At 42.3% G+C, this 19,658-nt stretch overlaps 1 protein-coding gene across 2 annotated transcripts in view; it reads left to right on the forward strand.

Annotated features, from left to right (window-relative positions):
- Positions 1-19,658, forward strand: part of tnrc6c2 (trinucleotide repeat containing adaptor 6C2) — a 39,545-nt gene that overhangs the window by 12,428 nt on the left and 7,459 nt on the right. Inside the window, exons 4-20 of one of the 2 annotated variants that reach the window (XM_055158300.1) lie at positions 4,035-4,403; positions 10,478-12,895; positions 13,178-13,372; positions 13,707-13,864; positions 13,942-14,019; positions 14,096-14,153; positions 14,240-14,382; positions 14,452-14,598; positions 15,854-15,994; positions 16,303-16,422; positions 16,519-16,602; positions 17,088-17,361; positions 17,480-17,644; positions 17,882-18,073; positions 18,424-18,573; positions 19,162-19,377; positions 19,585-19,658. In XM_055158300.1, coding sequence (XP_055014275.1) covers positions 4,035-4,403; positions 10,478-12,895; positions 13,178-13,372; positions 13,707-13,864; positions 13,942-14,019; positions 14,096-14,153; positions 14,240-14,382; positions 14,452-14,598; positions 15,854-15,994; positions 16,303-16,422; positions 16,519-16,602; positions 17,088-17,361; positions 17,480-17,644; positions 17,882-18,073; positions 18,424-18,573; positions 19,162-19,377; positions 19,585-19,658 — 4,982 coding nt within the window. The other variant, XM_055158301.1, reaches the window with a different exon arrangement.

Below are 19,658 nucleotides of genomic sequence, written 5' to 3' on the forward strand. Positions count from 1 at the left end.
TACCAAAAATTGATAGAGGTGTGTGGAACAAGAAACAATAAAATCCATTTTTACTGTTGCCATAACAAAATGTCAGTAGGGCAGAACATGTATAAATTTTCATTTTGTGATGTGCATGTAGACAGATTTATTTATAGATTGAGATGGCTGACAGATTGCAAATGGAGAAACATGAGAAAATACTCATACCTCCAGCATGATGGTGAGGGCTGAGAATCCTTAAATACATTTGTACTTAATTTCAAGTGTTGTTCAGATACCACCAATCAAGTTAATATAAATGAGAAGTATGCAACAAAAATGTATAGTTTTTTAAAATGAAACACGGTTGTAATATGATCATATGATTTTAAGGCTTTAAAATGTCAGGCTTTCTACTAGCATGTTGAAATCAAAAGCATTATATCCTCAGGCGATAGGTGGCCCCAGGCAGGACCTTGAATGTAGGTGCGCAGTGATCCTGTTAAAGCGCTATACCCACAGTGTTAACAGCCATTAGAGCTCACAGCTTCTTGGGCTGTCGTAATCCTAATAGACAGTGGAGGAGGTATCGCTAAGATTAACATGGAGAATTTGGAGTGAAAAAGAAAGGCTGGCATGGGGTGACGGGGCTGGGGGCACTAATTAGTAAGTGCGGATAGAGAGGGAGGTCTACTATGGGAGAGGTCACTTGAGGCGCAGGGGTCACAGGAGGCAAATGTGGAGGTGCGGTGGGCAACTGTCAGTCTCTATAGCAACGGGGAGGGGTGAGGGGAGGCTTTATTTTGTGTGTGTAAGGCAAGGGAGGGGAGTGTTTTCCTCGAGAAGGACAGATGGTAGCACGTAAAGCAGCGACCACTTGACCCTCCCATATGCAGAGAAGTCAAAGGCATCACCTTGGCCTTTGTGACTTAAGACTCCCCTTACACATCATGCCATGGCCATTTGCTCATTTTTTATTGCTGTGTTCATTTTGTTCACAGGATTGTTCTTGGACATATCTCAGAAAGCATTGAGGTTTTCTTGTAGTCCAGACATGCATTTTTATCCTTTGCCTATCCTCCCCCTTCTATAAACACGACTGCATATTAAATTGGAGGCAGACAATAGACAACGGAGGTGTGGGAACTTTCGCTGCCTGGCACTAGGCAGGCTCCAGGAACCAATTAGAGATGTACTACCCCCATCTCTCACAGTGCTCACAGTATTGTGCATTTCCAACCCCTATGTCTGAGTCCCTTTGCACTGTATGCGCTCGCCTTCATCTATGCGTGCTTGGGTTTCCATTCTTCAGCTATTGCTTTTTCACTGCTCATTTTCATTGGGTGTAATTAACCATTTAGTGTGAAGAAGGGCTGTAATTAAAAGTTTGGTGCGAGGTTGTAGAGAGCTGGAGGATTTAATGAAATGTTCATTGCGTTTGTTGGAAATACTCATTTAATTGGCTTCTCTTTTCAGCCTTCTTTTAGAGATGGATAGTCCAGAGTGTGCCCTATTTTCAATTTTAGCTTTCAAGGCAAGAACACAGTAGCTCCAAATGATTACATTTTAAGATGTTTACATTGTAATAGTGCGTTTTTGCCCTTCATAACTCCTACTTGAAGATGGATTTATTACCTTTGAATACAATTTCATATTTTCTATAAAACCTTGAAAATGTTAAATGACACTTCGAAACTCCTTATTAATCTCAAACTGAAAAGCCATTCAAACATAAAAGGCCCTTTCACACTTTCAGTATAGTCCATGACATTTCTGCTGTCTCGTTCCAACACAGTATTCATAATCACTTATGTCCTTCTTCAACTTCAACTTCACTTCATTTGTATCGCCAATGATCTAATTGATTTTGCACCAAAGCGGAAAAGACATTCACATTAAAAAAAAAAACATTCACCACAGGATACCTCAAACACTGTACATAAATACTATCAACATAGCAGGTTAACAAGGCAGAGTATGACCATCATTCAAAAGAAAGTAGATTCCTCCCCTGATCAGTGTTTAAGATGAAACTAGCTGCAGGCATAAAGGAGTGTTTACATCTGTTGCACCTCAATATGGGACACCTGAGACTAGAGAAAGAAGGAAGATAACAGAACTCTTGATGAAAATGAGGAGTATTGTTGATTGTTGAGCATTGTTGATTACTGCTAAAATTACACAGACACTTAATCCAGCTAATTCTAGTTACATTAACACTTTTAACTAATTTGGTTCCTTTTATGGGCTTTATGTGGACATCAAATCAACAAAAACTTCAGTCTATGTTTCAACTTGGTGAGTAGACCAAGATTATAATACACTTTTTACACGTCCAGTTTTAATTCTAGTTTGCACATATCCCAGGGGCTCAATCTGAAAGATCTATGGCTGGCTTTCAAACCTAATTTCATCAGAAGGTGAAGGCAGCACAGGAAAGCCCAAACCAATAGTGCAGCTAACACAGGGTGTTATAAAAGATGTGCTGATAGAAGACAGATTGCAATATGAAATGACAGATACCAAACACAGCGCAGGATATGATTGATCTAGAGAGACCTTGAGAAAGGATAACCTATATAACAACACATTCAGAGGGAAACCTTGCAAGCAGCAGAACAGTGGGACTATAAGCAGCCCAAAAAGAGGGGGTGGATGGTAGTGCAATGAGGGGAGGGGGAAGGGCAGTATGTCTTCACCATTGTGCCGCGTGATTGGTCGATGCAGTGTCAGGCGGGGTTTAATCAAAGATGTGCGTCAGCAGTGAAACACCAGTGTGATCCTGGTGGAGAGAGTCCAGAGCTTTTTCTCCTGTTCCTTCTCTGTATTTGTTTGGTAACATCAAAGAGCCGCTCTGTTTTTTTTCAATGTATATTTCATTTCAGAAAAAGGGTATATTTGTATAAAAAATAAAATATCTCATAGTTATTATATTCTACATTTGAATGGGTTGCTCACTGAGAAGCCCTGTTTTCTGTTTTTAGCCATGTTCTTAGAAAATCGCTTCTTGGCAGGCACCGCAAACAACTGTGTGCTCTGAATTTATCAGGCTGTTTGTGTCACCTCAGTATGTGGCTAATTGCCAGCACTGCAGCATTGGAGCATAGTTCACTCCAAACTGCCGACTCATGGACAAAATAATTTCTATCAACTATAGTTCACCTTTTTGAGCTTCTATTCTTATACTGTCCTTGTCTGGTCCTCTTGCACTAGTGTCACAGGTTAGGGTTAGGGATCAGGTCAATAGGGACTGCAGTGAACTTTTCATATGGCCTTTCTGTCTAGGTCTGTATGATGGTTTAGCCAATCTGTTTAGCTGTAAGATTTTCAGGTCTTGGCCAGCAGATTTGAGAAGAACACCTAATTAGATGGCTCGCAAGTCTAAAGGAACCTCAGGGTAAAGGGTCAGAGCAGGGCCAAAGCAGCAGCCTCCTGTGTGTAATGAAGAGAGGAGGTGTGTGGACACTGTACAGTCAGAGCTGGTAACATCATTTTCAACAACACTCTAGATAGGGCGACGCACACTAAGTGTCATTTGATGTCAATCACTTCTCTATCTCCACCTGTGCCTCACCAACACTGGAGCAGGTGTTAGTCATTTAATTAAAGCTTACTTTTAATTTTATGAACTTGTATTTGTAACACTTCCTACTGTTTGAGATAGACCATGAAAGGCTCATTTATTTTTTAACATGGCCAAATTTCACTTTTGGTGATTGCAGTAATTGCAGCAACAGGCAACCCATTTAGTTGGCTGCCTGGTCCAATATTCTATCAGTATTTTAATATCTTTGTCTCCCGTTCAAAGTAAATTTCACATTTTTCCGTGTGTTCTAGTGAAGCCTTAGTGGAAGCACTGTCAGTTGTATTTCTTGACCTCCATACATCTCTATAACTATGTACTGAATAGCACATTTGTTTTTACTTGGTTTATTGACTCATGTTCCTTTGTACCAACGTTTGTACCAAAATGACCTTACTTTATGCCTGAAGATGAGCATAAATTGTGTGAATGTTGCTAACACAGAAACTAACCTCTTGCTCCCTGTGTCTGTGGTTCTTTGTTCCTCCAGTGCTAGAGCCTGCTTCTACTAAAACCAGTCCTGGTTTACCCCGCCACCATCTCCGCCCAGCCAGCCCTGCGACCCGCTCCTCGTCTCCTCCTCTCGGCAATGGCAAGTCTGCCTTGTCCATTGGCCAGCTCCAGAATCAGACCTCTCCTTCGCCGCAGTGCCAGTTGTCCTCTGTCAGTGCTCGCTACCCGCCCAGAGAGGTGCCCCCGCGCTTTCGCCAACAGGAGCAGAAGCAGCTACTGAAGAGAGGGCAGCCTCTGCCTCCCGGAGCTCTGAGTGTGCTCACGCTCCCCTCTTCCTCAACGTATTCTACCACTGCTACCAGCAGTATCAACTCTGCCACCACCACCGCGGGCAAGAGGCTCACAGGTTTGTTTGAAATAGAACAAAAATGCCATATTGAGTGATGTTTTCTGCTGTCTTGGTCTTACGCATGTTTTCAGTATGTTTTTGAATTTCGTTTAGGTTACACAAAGCGTCCACAGTCAGTCCACTTATTAGCCTGAACATTCAGTTGCACACGCAGCAGACCTGCGTTGCCAGCGGTAGCCTTTTAATGAACTCACTTGTGTTCCCAGATCACTGACGCTGAGTCTGCCTGGGGGTGCTCATTGTACTCAGTACAATCCCAGTTTATTTGTCTTCACCTTGATTAATTATTAACATAGCAGTGAGGTAGGGTTTTCATCACACTGTAGCAAGTACATTTCCTTTCTTTGGCATTTGTCAGCGCCTTCCAAGATTGTGTGATATTCTTGTATCAGAGGATAGTGTTCTGTTCTAAACAGCTTTTTGAACCATCTGTTTGATAATGTGCAAAAACACAAAGATGTCACTATCACTCCTAATGGTGCCATATTATAGACACTGGTGCAGTGTGAATACACCATGTTAGACTTATCAGAAAACTGTAAATGAACACCTCTTCATTCTTTACAGTGAAATTATACACTTTGAAAACTACAATCTTTGTTAAAGAAATACTTGTAAGTTAGCAATTTTTCCATGGCAATTCTGCCATCTTGCACAGAGTTATGTGATAAATATGCTCATGTTCATATTTTTATTCTAATTATGCATAATCATGTCACCAGTACCATAGCTCTAAATGTTTCTTACTGGGTGTGTGGGGCCTTCGGGGCATTTCTGAGTAAAATCCTCTTCAGGGTTACGGACTATTTAGCTCCCAGGCTGGAGTGTATTAACCTATAATGTCCTTATGATGGTCCAGTCTCAGCAGTGGTTGTCCTTTTTGGCCTTTGCTTTGCTCAGTATTTCCCAAAGGCTTCTCAGTACATTATAGCCTGTGGCAAAGTATAAGCTCCTCCCTCTCTCCTCAGCCTGTCCCCAGGGTTTCCTATCTGCAGTCTGTTTGTTCCTGTCTGATCGGCTAATAGCCCCAAGCTGGTGACCCTGCATTTGCTATTACTTTGACATAAATAATTTAGAACGTGGACACTGTTTAAACCCACTGCTATAACATATTGTTTCTAAGTTGTGTGAATGAAATTTTCCTCTTTCGTTCAGCTTTCACATAACTTTAGATGAAGCATGAACTCTTTTAAGGACAATCTCTAACCTCACTGTTGAGGTTGCTGTGCCCCAGGCAGTTATCTCTGTCACTACTCGCTCAGCTACTCTGCACATTTGTACTTGTGCAAATATAAAGCACATGTGCCGTGATGGTGAGGCAACATAGGAGAAGCAGTGTGACCTAGTTGTGTCCCCTCTGATCTGTGTCCAAGTGGCTGCCTCCAATTCAACTGACAAAGTTAAAACATTTAATATGTACACACATTCAGTTGTTTATGAATAGGCGGTAGGTTGTTGTTAGCTGGTCGCTATTAGGAATAATGCTACTCATGGTGCAGGTTATAATTTTTTGCTTTCACTTATTTGATTGCCTGGGGGTTTATGCCATGAAGAAGTGAAAGTAGGGAAAGATATTGTTAATTGTTTTTGATGATAATTAAATAAAGATGAAATAATTTCCCTTGTGGATCAATAAAGTTTGTCTGAGTCTAGTAGTGTGACAAATCTCGTTCTGTGGAGCCAAGTTCAACTGGTTCATAGTTTATTTGAATACATTTTCTGATTTATTTTTTTTAAGTATTGAAAACCTTCAGATGATTTAGGGTACACCACTCCCACCTTTGCTCTGACACAGTTGCCCCTAATGCAGACGCTCCTCTGCTTCGGCCCCCATCCCTCCAGATGACGGAGGCCATTAAAAAGTCTGCAGCAGCAGGCGTCCAGACTGACTCCCAGAGCAGGTGCTGTGGTGGGGGTCCCTTAAGAGTGTGGGAACTTCAGCCCAACAGCTGCTTGCCAGTCACTCAGCCAGAGATTCAGCCAGACAGCAGTTAGATTATGCCTTTCATTTACATACTTTTGATAAACACATTAATTATGTCTTGACAAATATAGTTTTCCATTATAGCTCTACCTGTGTGTATAATTTAATTTGCTAGAAATGCATCAACTTAAAAAATAAATTAGGCCATGCAATATATTTTCAGTTTCACAGGAATCTTTGAATGGATTCTCTGTCATTGTGACATTGTTAAAGGGGAGTCAAAGTCATTAAAAATCATTTACCTTGAACTTGAATATTGTTTATACCCTCACATTGAAGCATTTATTCATAATCAATATTTATTATCCGTAATATTTTTGAAAACCTTTCATAGGCATAGCACAGTGCCTAGGCCTGTCACGATAATTACAATATTGGCTTATTGTTCAATACATGAAAGCTGGAACAATATATTTTGGGGCTCAATATTTATCTTTTTCTTTGCAATAGTGGGGAGATTTTTATGTAATACAGTAAGATTAGAAAAAAGAGACTAGAAAAAATTACTGTAAATTATTGTAATCATTATGTAATTCTGCCATTTTGTTTGGTGCAGCTCAGGCTTTTTATTGATGTAGCCTATTTAAAAATGTGTTAACTGGAATTATCCTGCTTTGTGATAGTGGCATAAAGTAGTTTCAGTATTATTGCAGTATATCTCTGTAGCAATATATCATGCTTCAAAATGTGTGATCCTGACAGGCCTATCAATGCCTCTCACATATTACCACCAGTACACTATCATCACAATTGCTTGGATAAATGAACAGTTAATATTCTTTGAGATTCTCTTGTAATGAAAGTGAATATTGCCTGTGGCAGGAATTAGAGCGTTTAGCCATCCTATTTCAAACATTTTCTGTAGGTTAAATTTTTCATGCTTTAAGATGTAGAACTAAGGACCACTTAAAGCGTGGACATTTGTGTTTGAAAATCACCACATAATGACTTCTCTGTGGTCTTAATGAAGCAGGAGAGGTGAGGATTGCCCCATGCGCTCCTCACTGAGAACTGAGAGGGGCCCCTAGTGGCTTCATTAATCCAAGCTCTGTCAGAGAAACCAGGGGGACACTCCATTCTCTTCTCTATCCCTGTGTGCACCAGGTAAACAGGCATGGACAATGAGATTTTAAACCCTCTCGTGGCTGTCCTATCTTTTTTTTTCCCCAACGCACTTTTAGAAAAACAAGTGCAGCTGCTTTTGATCTAAGTAAATGTAATGGTTCCTTCCAAAGTCAACAGCGAGACTATAATTTGGAGAGTGAATATAAATATAATGACTTGGGAGTATGCATGTATTTCATAGATTGAATAGAAAATCTTTTCTCTTTTGACAGCATGACTCCTTGTGTGTCACTTTTCATTGCAAATGCCAGCCCAACCCCCTCAAACTGCCCCCTCTCTCCCCTCCCTCCCAAATGCCCTCTCCCTCTTTCTGCCTTTCATCTGATTCAAAGGGGAGGGGAGCCATTTAATTCTTGGCTACTTGCCCACTTCTGTGATGGCAGCTACTCTAATAATTAGGAGCTCATGCCCATCCTCAATGCTCCTTTAATACAGGCACCTTTATGGAATATTGGATGCTACAATTTTTTCTTTCTTCCTTTTCCATTTCCATTATTGCAGTCTCCATGTGGAAGCCATGTTTTGAAACAATACTCTCAGTGACACTCAAACCCCCTCAAAGTATTAGTATTATATTAAGCTGTATCTTTGCATTTTTAGTAGTGATGGACAGATTTTGATTGGCCTTAAATCTCCAGCACTCGCCGATATTTTGTTTGGGTCAACCAACTTCCCAAAAGATATGTATAAACCTTTGTGTGAACACTTAACTACAATGCCCTTTTATCCAGTTTGTAGTAAAACAAGGTTGTGTATGAGTATTCTAGTCAATGCAAATTACATTTGTGGGAAAATAATCAAAATCGGCCTCACATATCAGCCAAAAAAATCATCTGCACTTATCCACCATTGCTTTTCTGGATTTGAAGCAATCTTCATCAACTATGGAAAAAAACATCGACTGATCTCAAATTTCTAGTCCTGTTTTCAGCACAGTTTTTACCAGGCACCATATGTACTTTCTGAGACCTTTTGTGGTTCTATTTAGTATGAGCAGTCTATTACAAAGAGAAGTAGACTGTGTATTGGTGTGTGTGCCATCAGTCTGACGACCCTGTGCGATAAGGCTGCCTGGGGACTGGAGATAAGTGTTGTGGCAAAAATTGCACTGAGAAACTCTGTGGCATGTTAAGTAGTATCTTAAAGCTACATATCCACTTCTCCCTGTATGTGTCCTTAAAAACAAATCTGGCTTGATGTTTATTTCGCTCTACCTATTCATCACCTACTGCACACATTAGACCTGTCACGACAATTACCATCTCGACTTATCATTCAGTACATGACAGATGGAAGAAACATTTTTGGAGGTCAATATCTATCGTGGTACTTTTTCTTTGTACTAAAGGGAAAATTTTTATTATTTGTCTGCACTGTGCTAAGAGTTGAGCTGTAGAGGGTTGAATAAATAACTTTATATTACTCATTATAGACATAAAGTAGCTAGTAAGTGTTTCATTTGTTGTGTATTGTAGCTCGTACAGCTAATATATTTTAAACATATTTTTCTGGAAAATTCTGCTTTATGGTTTGTTGTCAGTATTATTGTTTATCATCATATCACACTTCAAAATTTGTTACCATGTCAGGCCTAGCAGATGTTTCTGGATGAGTCTTTTGAGATAGATAGATGAGATAAAAACACACTTCTGCTGTATTGTTTTTAGAGCTTAGTGGATCTGCAAAGTGAAAAGAAAAAAAAACAGCAGTAACAATTCTTATTAGTTTTCAATCCCATTACAGGAGAGCAGCCGAGCGGGTAGGATGTTTGCATGCCCAATCGATAGCCTCCCCTCTCTCGCCCACTAGCATTAATAAGATCATTGATTAGCTGCCTCCACCTGATTGATTACCCCTCTACAGTATATATTGCCTATTATTAGATCACACTCAGAAGGGCTGCTTTGTGTTTAATAAAATGCCTGGCTGCTTATGTTCTTTAAGGCATCTGTTTTTAGGTTTATATCTGTGTGCCTTCAAGTGTATGGTTAATATGCAAAGATTACACTGCCCACCACCCATTAGTACCCTTAACAAAAACAAAAAAAAAATTGCTTTAGTGGTATATAGTATAGTCTAGTCAAAGTCAAATAATTTATTTTAAAACAGCATATCTATTAGAGAGAATATCTGTTTATCTCGGCCCAGTGCCTCTCAAGGTTTCAAAAACTAGAATAGAAAATAACTTTAATTTGCATACATTTTTACGCATGCCAATGTTAGAGAATTGGATGCATGTACTGGAGTTTGAAGTGTTACACATTCAGAGGCTCAGGTACAAGTGTATACTGTATGCAGGTATGGAACATCCTACTAACACATGCATGTTCACAAGCAGAACAAGGTTTGTTATGTATTTTATTGTGCTGTTGGTTGGAAGGAGTAGGGTCAGCAGAGCGTAGGGAGTGATGGATGAGGAGTCGTCCTGGTTTCATTCCAATAAATGAGCGGCGTTCCACTTGGGCTTCCCTTCACAGCCTGAGCCAGTGAAGCCACGATGGAGACGGATGGGCCTCTCACCACTGGGGGTTAGAGGAGAGCAAGAGGGAGAATTAAAGTGTGAGGGGAAATTGTGAGGGCTTTGAGAGAAAGGACACAAATACAAAGTTGGTAAATTAGTTACAATTGTTGTGTGAAAACATGGTAAAAAAGTACTGTAAGAAAATGCTGACACAAAATGACTGCACTAAAGGTATAGGGCATGTGGATATGGCCATGCGTGCTGATCATGAGCTGGATTATGAGATGTACCACATGTGACCATCTCATCTAGTCAAATCTGATAGTCATTATTAACCAACCAAGAAGTTAAATTGTTCATAAAATTATATAAAAAACACACCAGACATGAAACATGGTTTCTGGTGTTCTGTAGTGTAACCATTTGCCACCCACCCCCTCTATTTAATAGCTTATATTTTATGTATTTGTAGTTCTTATCACATGTGTTCTTGTCCTACAGATACCCCACTGAGCGGCGTGGGTGCCCAGCATGAGACCTCTCATTGGGGAGCATCTTCACCTGTTGACAGCTCCTTCAGTGCCAACACCTGGGACAAAGTGATTATTGACGCGAGTGACACAGACTCTTGGCCTTCAATCAGAGGCAGTAGTGACCCCAGTCACCCTTCTGCAGCAGAATGCCCCGTGGGCTCCGCTAGTCCTGACCACGACACCAGTGCCGGCACTACAACAGAGTGCAGTAGTTTCCTGAGTATGGCCACAGGTGCCGCAAGCCAGCAGACCCACTACCCGTCTCTGAAATCAAACAATAATATGATGACCGGACCTGGGTCTGCCAGCACCTTAAGCGCCAGTAGGGGATGGGGCTCAGAGGGAAAACCAGATGCTATGAATGGTGGTCGAATGGGAGCAGCCAATAACTGGGGTTCCTCCAATTTTAATTTAAACCTCAATCCTAATGCCAACCCCTCAGCTTGGCCTGTTCTTGGTCATGAGGGCACTGGCAGTAACGCACCCCCCAATGGGCTGTCTAACTCTTCATCTCTTACACCAGGTATCAAAAGTAATGGAAATGTAGGGGCACCTGATGTAAATGGTGGAGGCTGGGCTGGCATGATGAGCGCTAAAGAAATGGATCAGCAACATCCTACAACCAACACTTGCTTGTCTTTTAATATGGAACCTGCAAACCTTAATTCTGACGGACCAAACCATACTAAGCAACAACAGCCAACTCAGGAGCCAATGAGCCCTATCCACGGGATGACTGGGTGGGGTGGCCAGTCTCCCACAGAATCATCCCAGCTCAATGGAGATACAACAGGCAGCTCAGTATGGGGAAGTGGGGACACTAAGGCAGCTGACTCCCCCAAAGACTCTGGTTGGGACTCCAGCCCATCTGGAGCCCTCTCTGCCTGGGGCCGTCAAGGCAGTGGGACAGGGAGTACTGGAGGTAGTGGATGGGGGGACTGGGGAAAGTCCTCTGGGGGAGATGCACCCAAAGGTTGGGACTCCGGTGATGCTGGAAGTTCAGGCTCAGGCCAAGAGCAGCCACTGAGCTCGTGGGGCCAGCAGCCAGGCACGGCTCCAGCTAGTGAGGGCAGCGGAGATAGTAGTGAGGGGCGATCTCGCCGGAGAGATAGGTCCTACAGCATGGAAATTGCTCCTGTACTTCCACGACAAGATCTTGACCCCCGGGTTTTGAGTAATACTGGCTGGGGACAGACCCCCATTCGACAGCACACTGTGTGGGAGATGGAAGAAGTCAGCTCAGATGACTCGAAAAGTTGCAGCAGTTCAGAAACCTTAGGCAGCTCTGGCTCTAATCACGCAAACTCTCCCACATGTGGTGGAAATGTAATCACCAACATTGGGCCTGGTCCAAGGCCAGGATCTGGAGGGAAAAACGACAGTGACGTGTCAGTATCTTCAAACTGGGGAGGTCCTCAGCCAATGCAGAGTGGATCAGAGTGGAGTGATCCTCCACAGTCCAAAGCCCAAAATGGCACTACCAGTGGGTGGGGAGATCCTATGCCTGCCAGTGGTTCTAAAAGTGGAGGCTCTTCTTCTTGGGGGTCTGAGGACAAGTCACCCAGTTGGGATGATGGTATGACAAAAAGTCAACCAACTACTTGGACTGAGGGTTCCTCAAGCGGCCATGGGTGGGGAAATGGTAACGGGAGCTTAAATGGCTCCAGCACAGGGGAATGGGGAGAGCCAGAGGGCAAGAACAATGGGAACTCCAGTAGCATGTGGGAGGGAGAGGGTGGCAATGGGGGAAGTTCTGGGTGGAAGGAGAGCCCTCGAGCAGGAAATCGAGGTGGTGGCTGGGGCAAACAAGCTCCACCAGTGAATAATAGTTGGGGGGATACATCACGTACCAATGGCCCGGTTCAGGGAGGCTGGGGCTCCTCCAAACCTCAGGAGAGCAGCAGTAGCAGCACAGGCAGTGGAGGAGGTGGTAGCATTGGTTCCTGGGGTGGTCCCAGTTCTGTGAAGCAGAACAGCTCTAACTGGAGTAATGCCAATAAAGTGGATCAGGGCATGGAGCCAACTGGCTGGGAAGAGCCTTCTCCTCCCTCCATTCGAAGGAAGATGGAGATTGATGATGGAACGTCCACATGGGGTGATCCCAACACGTATAACAAGACTGTCAACATGTGGGATCGCAACAATCCCAGTGGCAACCCAGGAAACAGTGGACCACCACCCAGTAAGAATGGTGGAATAATTCTACCCAATAATAACAACCACACTGTGGGAAACAGCAGTCACCATCACAGTCACCATATGCACCATCACCCTCATCATGGTCCACCCCCAACTCACCTCCAGCACCATGGAAACAACGGCTCGCCCAACAATGGGGCCTCTCATCCAGGAGCGGGCCCCCAAAGACCACCTATCTCCAACCCAGGTAATGGATTTAAAATTTAGATATATATGTATTAGACATGCAGATGTTTGATTTAATTTAGTCCTTTAATTTCACTAGATTAGTGTTTTCTCCTTTTGTGTGCTGTTACAAGTGAAAGCTCTACATACAATTTGTTCCTTATTCAAACAGTTGAATGATTGCTGTTTTTCTTCAGTGCAGCAATGACGCAAATCGCCCATTTGAAGCATAAAAGGACACTGATATGCAGCATCTAGTGTTATATGAACCTTATGAAGATTTTTTGATACAATTTTTCCTCAGGATGGGGAGAGATTCCTAATGTCCAGCCCAAGTCAGAGCCTGCCTGGGGGGAGCCGGCAGCGCCAACTTCTGCTGTAGACAATGGCACCTCTGCCTGGGGAAAGCCACCAGGAGGAGTCGGAGGCTGGGGAGATGGTGGACATGAGTCCTATGGCAGGGCCAACGGGCCCCCTGGCTCTGCCCCCTGCAAATCAGGTAAAATGGATATATGTTCATGCCTTATGATGCTTATAATATAGGAATGAGAAATGCTCACTTGAACCTTAAATGACAAATGTAAGAAGAGAAGAATTTCTTTGATAATTTAAAATGTATGAATTTTTAGAAAATCTTCACTTTATCAAATTGTAACACCTCCACTTTGCTCCACTTTTTCAAATAGTAACAGTGACACCAAGTGGCGAGAAATTGAACACAAAAGAATGTTACAAAAGCTTTAACAATGAACAAGTTCTAAACTTTTATGGAATTGAATTATGACAATGTTTGTGACAAATTAATAACAATAAGTATTTTTTTTTTCTCTTAGGCCCTAAACCTATGCAAGATGGCTGGGGAAATGGAGGAGAGGAAATGAGTATGTCAACCAGCCAATGGGACACAGAAGAGGGGGACATGTGGAACAGTCCTACATCCCAGGAGAGCAATTCTTCTTGCAACTCGTGGGGCAAAAAGGGTCCAAACAAGGTCAGAAGAAAATGAAACTTCATATTAGAGACAAAATACAGAATTATTGAATTAACCTTTTATTGCAATGATTTTAGGGCAAGATGGGTAACAAGCCTGATGAAGCTTGGATCATGAATCGTCTGATCAAACAGCTGACTGACATGGGCTTTCCGGTACAGAAACTGAAAATGTTTACATAGACTGTTGTTTGATTACAAAAAACTCCCATGCACTATGTTTTGATTACAGAGAGATCCCGCTGAAGAAGCATTAAAAAGCAACAATATGAACCTTGACCAGGCAATGAGTAAGTCTCTGACATGTTTATAGAACAAAACCCATAACCTTTTTAACTTTCCAAGTAACGCCTGATGATATTTTGTACTTTCCCAGGTGCCCTGTTGGAGAAAAAGACAGACCTGGACAAGAGAGGCATGGGCCTGTCCGATTATAGTAATGGCATGAACAAACCCCTGCTATGCCGACCCTCTATACTCTCCAAAGACCCCTCTGATCGTACTACCTTTCTTGACAAGGTGACAGTACTAAATTAAAACTAAAAGATAGAAAACACAAAAACAGTTTTTAACCGTTTACCTTTGCAGGATGGTGTTCTGTCAGATGATTCTCCTTCATCACCATTTCTGCCTTCCCCTGGCCTGAAGCTCCCTCTGGCCAACAGTAGCCTTCCAGGGCAGGGTCTGGGACAGGGCGGCCCAGGGCTGGCAATGCAAAACTTGAACAACAGACAGGTGATAAAGCTACAGCGTTACTCAATTATTAGTTAATTTAATTTTGCCATTATCGGCAATGAAGTACATATTATATTTTTTCCTTGGAAAGTAAGAAAGTATATACATCTGCCACCTGTAATCCACAGCTAGCCCTTTTTATTGGTTGGTTGTTTCACATTGCCTGAAGTACCTATTGAATTTACCATAATTTCCAGACTATAAGTTGCTACTTTTTTCTCACACTTTGAACCCTGTGGGTTATACAATGATGTGGCGAATATATGGACAAATTATTTGTTTGGCAGCACAGTGGATGCATGTACAGTCTGAGTGCAAAAAGCCCCACTCTGTGTGCGGTTAACACATGGATTTAGAGTTAACATGAAGTTGCAGCGTTAGCTAGTGATGTTGTCAGAACACTCAAACAGTTCGGTGTGTGATAAAATAAGTTATGATGCTAAATTAACACCAGTGAGGGGATACGTCTTTCTCGTATACATGAAATGCAGATGAGTGTGTAAATGTCTCAAACTTCAGTAGCCGGACATACTCACTTGTCACTCATACCTGATAGATGCAACTAGCCTAAAATCTGCTGAAATCCTACAAGACATTGACATGACAGACAGGACAATGGCTCTTTTTGCAGGAGAGATATGCAGTAGAGCGCAGGGAGAGACAGGGGTGATGTGCCGAGGAAGACACTAGTTTGATTGTGTTTTTTTAGTTATTTTTAGTTTTATTTCATGCACACACCCTCCTTATTGAAAATATGCAAAGAAATGCAGATGATGCAGCTTTTAAATTAAACGCAATTGATCTGGCTGTTGAAGAGGGAAATAGAGCTGTTGCACGTGAGATCGACATCAGTGAGTTGATGATGAGATTTTGGCAATGACAGTGTGACGAACTGACTCAGTGCAAAAAGACAACAAAAGCTTTCAGAGGTAATAAAAGCAAATGGCCCGTACCTGAAAACATTCTTGAAGACGTGGACACCTGTGGCTTATATTCAGGTTCGGCCTTTATGTGTATAATTTTAAAATTTAGTTAAAATTTTGTTGATTTAGGGTACATTGTTACAATGCATTCTATGGGACATAAGCCCCAGATGCAGCTACAGCCAAGGAAACTAACCTATGTAAGAGGTGTTGCCTATTAAAATACATTTAGGACTTTTTGTAGTAAAGTTTAATTTCAGTTGAATATATTTATCACTACACAAATGAATAGTGGGGGCCATTTTTTAAACCTTTCTATGACCATATTTCAGATACCAAGTGGAATGTTTGGCAGCAGTGGAGCAGCACAAACCCGGGCCATGCAGCAGCAGCCTCCACAGCCACCAGTGCCACCTCTCAGCTCCTCCCAGCCGAGTCTACGTGCTCAAGTGCCTCAGTTTCTCTCCCCTCAGGTACACACGTATACACACACACACACATACATATACACGTAAATACACATAAACACACACACAAATATAGAAACATACATACGTATTTACACATACATACAGACACCAAGGAGAAGGTCAAACATTAGGGGCATGCATTTCATTGAGAAAAGTAGCCTGGGGTCTAAATTGTATACTTTGCAGTTTGTTTTGTATGTTTGTTTTTACATGGAACTTCAGTTTTTAATTACCTTGCCAGAAGCACTGTTACATTTAACTCACATTTTGCTGAAACTTTTCTTCATATTGCCAACGCATTTCCCCTCCAGGTCCAAGCACAGCTCTTGCAGTTTGCAGCAAAAAACATTGGTCTGAATCCTGCACTTTTAACCTCACCAATAAATCCTCAACAAATGACCCTGCTATACCAACTTCAGCAACTGCAAATGGTGAGCAAGCGTGTTTAAGTAGGCAGTAACATATGAAAAAAGTTACATATTCACTTTTTATTATCTGATTACATCAAATTAATTCTCTCTTATCAGGCATACCAGCGTTTACAAATCCAGCAGCAGATGATGCAGGCACAACGCAATGTTTCTGGCCCTATTAGACAACAAGAGCAGCAAGTGAGTCTGCACATAATACCAAACTGTTTTTGCGATTTTGTGAGAGTACATGTCCGGTATGGGGCAGTGTCTGTGTACACTGGTGTATGAACGTGTGTGTAGATGGGTGAGTGAGCGGTTCTTTGATGTAAAATGCTTGAATGCCTTGAAGGCGGAGAAACACTATATAAATGTAACAATTTACTGTAATAACATCATCATGAATTAAACCCACTGACATTATCACTATGTAACTAAACTTATTCAGTAATACTGTCTTTTTATCACACAGTTACTGATTTTATGTGACCATGTTATAAATAAGAGAATACTGGCGTCTAAAAATACATCTAAAATTATGTAGCTTTCAGCTGAAACACAAGTATTATTTTGGGCATACTTTGTCAGAGTGCCTTGAGACTTGAGACTTTCTGTGTGTTTTTCCACCAAATTACTAGAGATTCACGCTGTGTATGTTCCCATCTAAAGTAGTCCTTCTTTTGCAGGTTGCACGTACAATCACCAACATGCAGCAGCAGATCCAGCAGCACCAGCGTCAGCTGTACCAGGCGCTGCTGATGAAGCAGCAGCAGCAGCTTCCTTCTCATTCCTCCAACTCTTCCTCCTCTGCTGGCCTGCACCCCCCAGGCCCTCCTGGAGGTCCCAGCAAATCATCTCTGGACCCTTTCTCTGGCTCCCACCAGGCCCCAGGCCTCGCCGACACACTGCACACCAAAGAGCCTCCGTCTTCTCCCAACGCCTACAACACCTATCCTCTCAGTAAGTGGGGGAACGTGGGAATCACATTTGTAGTACTTGAATGACTTAAATATACCACATTTTCAATACATTGTTTTAAACTTCTGTTTCCCCTCTGTATCTTACTGTTTCTGTGCAGCTGGACTGAATCCGAACATGAATGTAAACTGCATGGAGGTGGGGGGCCTGTCCCTGAAGGAGCCCCCTCAGCCTCAGTCTCGTCTGTCCCAGTGGACACACTCCAATGCCATGGATAACCTATCCGGCAATGCCACTAATATGGACAGCAACCTCAATAAACACGGTGAATTCATTAAACATGTTGAAAGTCATGAAATGGTGTATGTGGAACAAGATGATGGCCGGCAATGACCATAGTTGGAGGAATGTAGATATATATATTTAACCATATATACATATATTTTAGTATATTTTAAATGAAAGTAAGTACTTAGTCAGTTTATCACTGCAATGCTTAAAGAATACAATGAGAATCTTAGATATATAAGTGCATTAAACTTATTTTGATATTTTGTTGAAGGTGCCATAACTGCTGCCTCTACTCTGGGCCCTCCTGGGAAAGCCCCTCAGCTGGAGGACTCCTACAGCCCTTATAACCTAATGTCCTCGACTGAGGCTCCCTCCAGCCCCCTGGTCACTCCAGATAGCTGGGGCCAGGGCAAGAGCCCCAACGAAAAGATTTCTAATGGCAACAACATTAACTGGCCTCCAGGTGAGAACATACCTCTTACAGTTGAATTCTGACTGTGTTGGCCATACTCACACATGTAAACCTCTTTATTCTTTAAATCAACTCATCAACTCAAATCATCAAATAATGTTTACATTTCGTGGTCTTCCAAATCACACACTGTTCTATGAATTTAATATTTGTTTTCACTTTTGTCATTGCTTGTCTTTAGAATTTTCCTATCTTGCTGTCACTGATACTGTTTGCAAGGCCAGTCACAGTCTCCACTCCACTTTTCTCAGATATGACCTTTAAATCTGCTTTTTATAAGCTTGCTTGGTCAAATTGTATTCTGTTTTTAATATTATAACATGAGTGTTTTTATTTTCCAGAGTTCTGCCCAGGCGTGCCATGGAAGGGCCTTCAGAATATTGACCCTGAGAATGACCCCAACATGACTCCCGGCAGTGTCTCAACTGGTCCCACCATCAACACTAACATTCATGACGTCAATCGATACCTTTTACGGGACAGGAATGGGGGTACGACAATAAAATAGCCTGGCATGTTGCATGAAACCAGATTAGTCAGTTTATGAAATCATCTATTTTTTTTTTCTCTTTATGGTGCCCTATTATTGTTACTCCATAGTCACATCCCCAGCTTCTCCACTTGAGAATGGCTCCACCAGCTGTGACTGGCCTGTCAGTAGCTTCTCTAACTCTTTCAGTCTGTCACCTCCTGATGGAGACAGCGCAGGTACACTACTGAAGTGCCCTGTTGTTGTGTAGACCTGCAAAGATCCCCACATAGAAGGCTTGATAAGACATCATCACAGACTTCTATTTCTCTTAAACTCAAACCCCAACTTTAACTACACCTTTTCCTGGAGCCTCACCTATAGTAGTTTCTCTTTGACCACACCTCTCTACTGTATATAGGTCATGACCCTGTTTGTATCCTGTGTGTGATTGTGTGCACCTGTCACTTTGTTTTTATCCATCATACAAAACACTTCTTTATTTTTTCAACTTGTAAACACACCTAGTGTTTGACCTTCATGATCCTTCATACCATCTATCACATGTTGTTGATCATTTCATCTCATTTGTTCTTTTTGTCATGTAAAGGGAAACTCTCTGACATGAAGTCCACTTGGTCTCCAGGGCCCATCTCCCAAAGCCAAGGCTCTCTGTCCCATGAGTTGTGGAAAGTACCCCCAGGCCCACGGAGCACCACCGCTCCCTCACGCCCCCCACCCGGTCTCACCAACACTAAACCTTCCTCCACCTGGGGTGGGAACTCCCTTGGCCTGGCCCAGGGCTGGAGTGGCTCCTACTCCTCTGGTGAGTTCATCTCACTCTCAGATCATATCTGAAACTTATACCACGTACTTTTACACTGCTTGTTTTGTGTTACATTATGAATGTGATGCATATAGTGTCAGGCTTTGTGAACACACCCTGTTAAACTGACATTTTGAGGTTTAGTGGTTCAAGACACAGTCAAAACTGTGACTTTTGCAGAGACTTGTTAAACTGTGTATCTTGCAGAGGGAACCACTTGGAGCACGGACAGCACCAACAGGACCAGCAGCTGGCTGGTTCTGAGGAACCTTACTCCACAA

Source organism: Boleophthalmus pectinirostris, unplaced genomic scaffold (assembly GCF_026225935.1).
Source record: "Boleophthalmus pectinirostris isolate CB_2022bp ecotype Guang Dong unplaced genomic scaffold, ASM2622593v1 HiC_scaffold_22, whole genome shotgun sequence".
Lineage (NCBI taxonomy): Eukaryota > Metazoa > Chordata > Actinopteri > Gobiiformes > Gobiidae > Boleophthalmus > Boleophthalmus pectinirostris.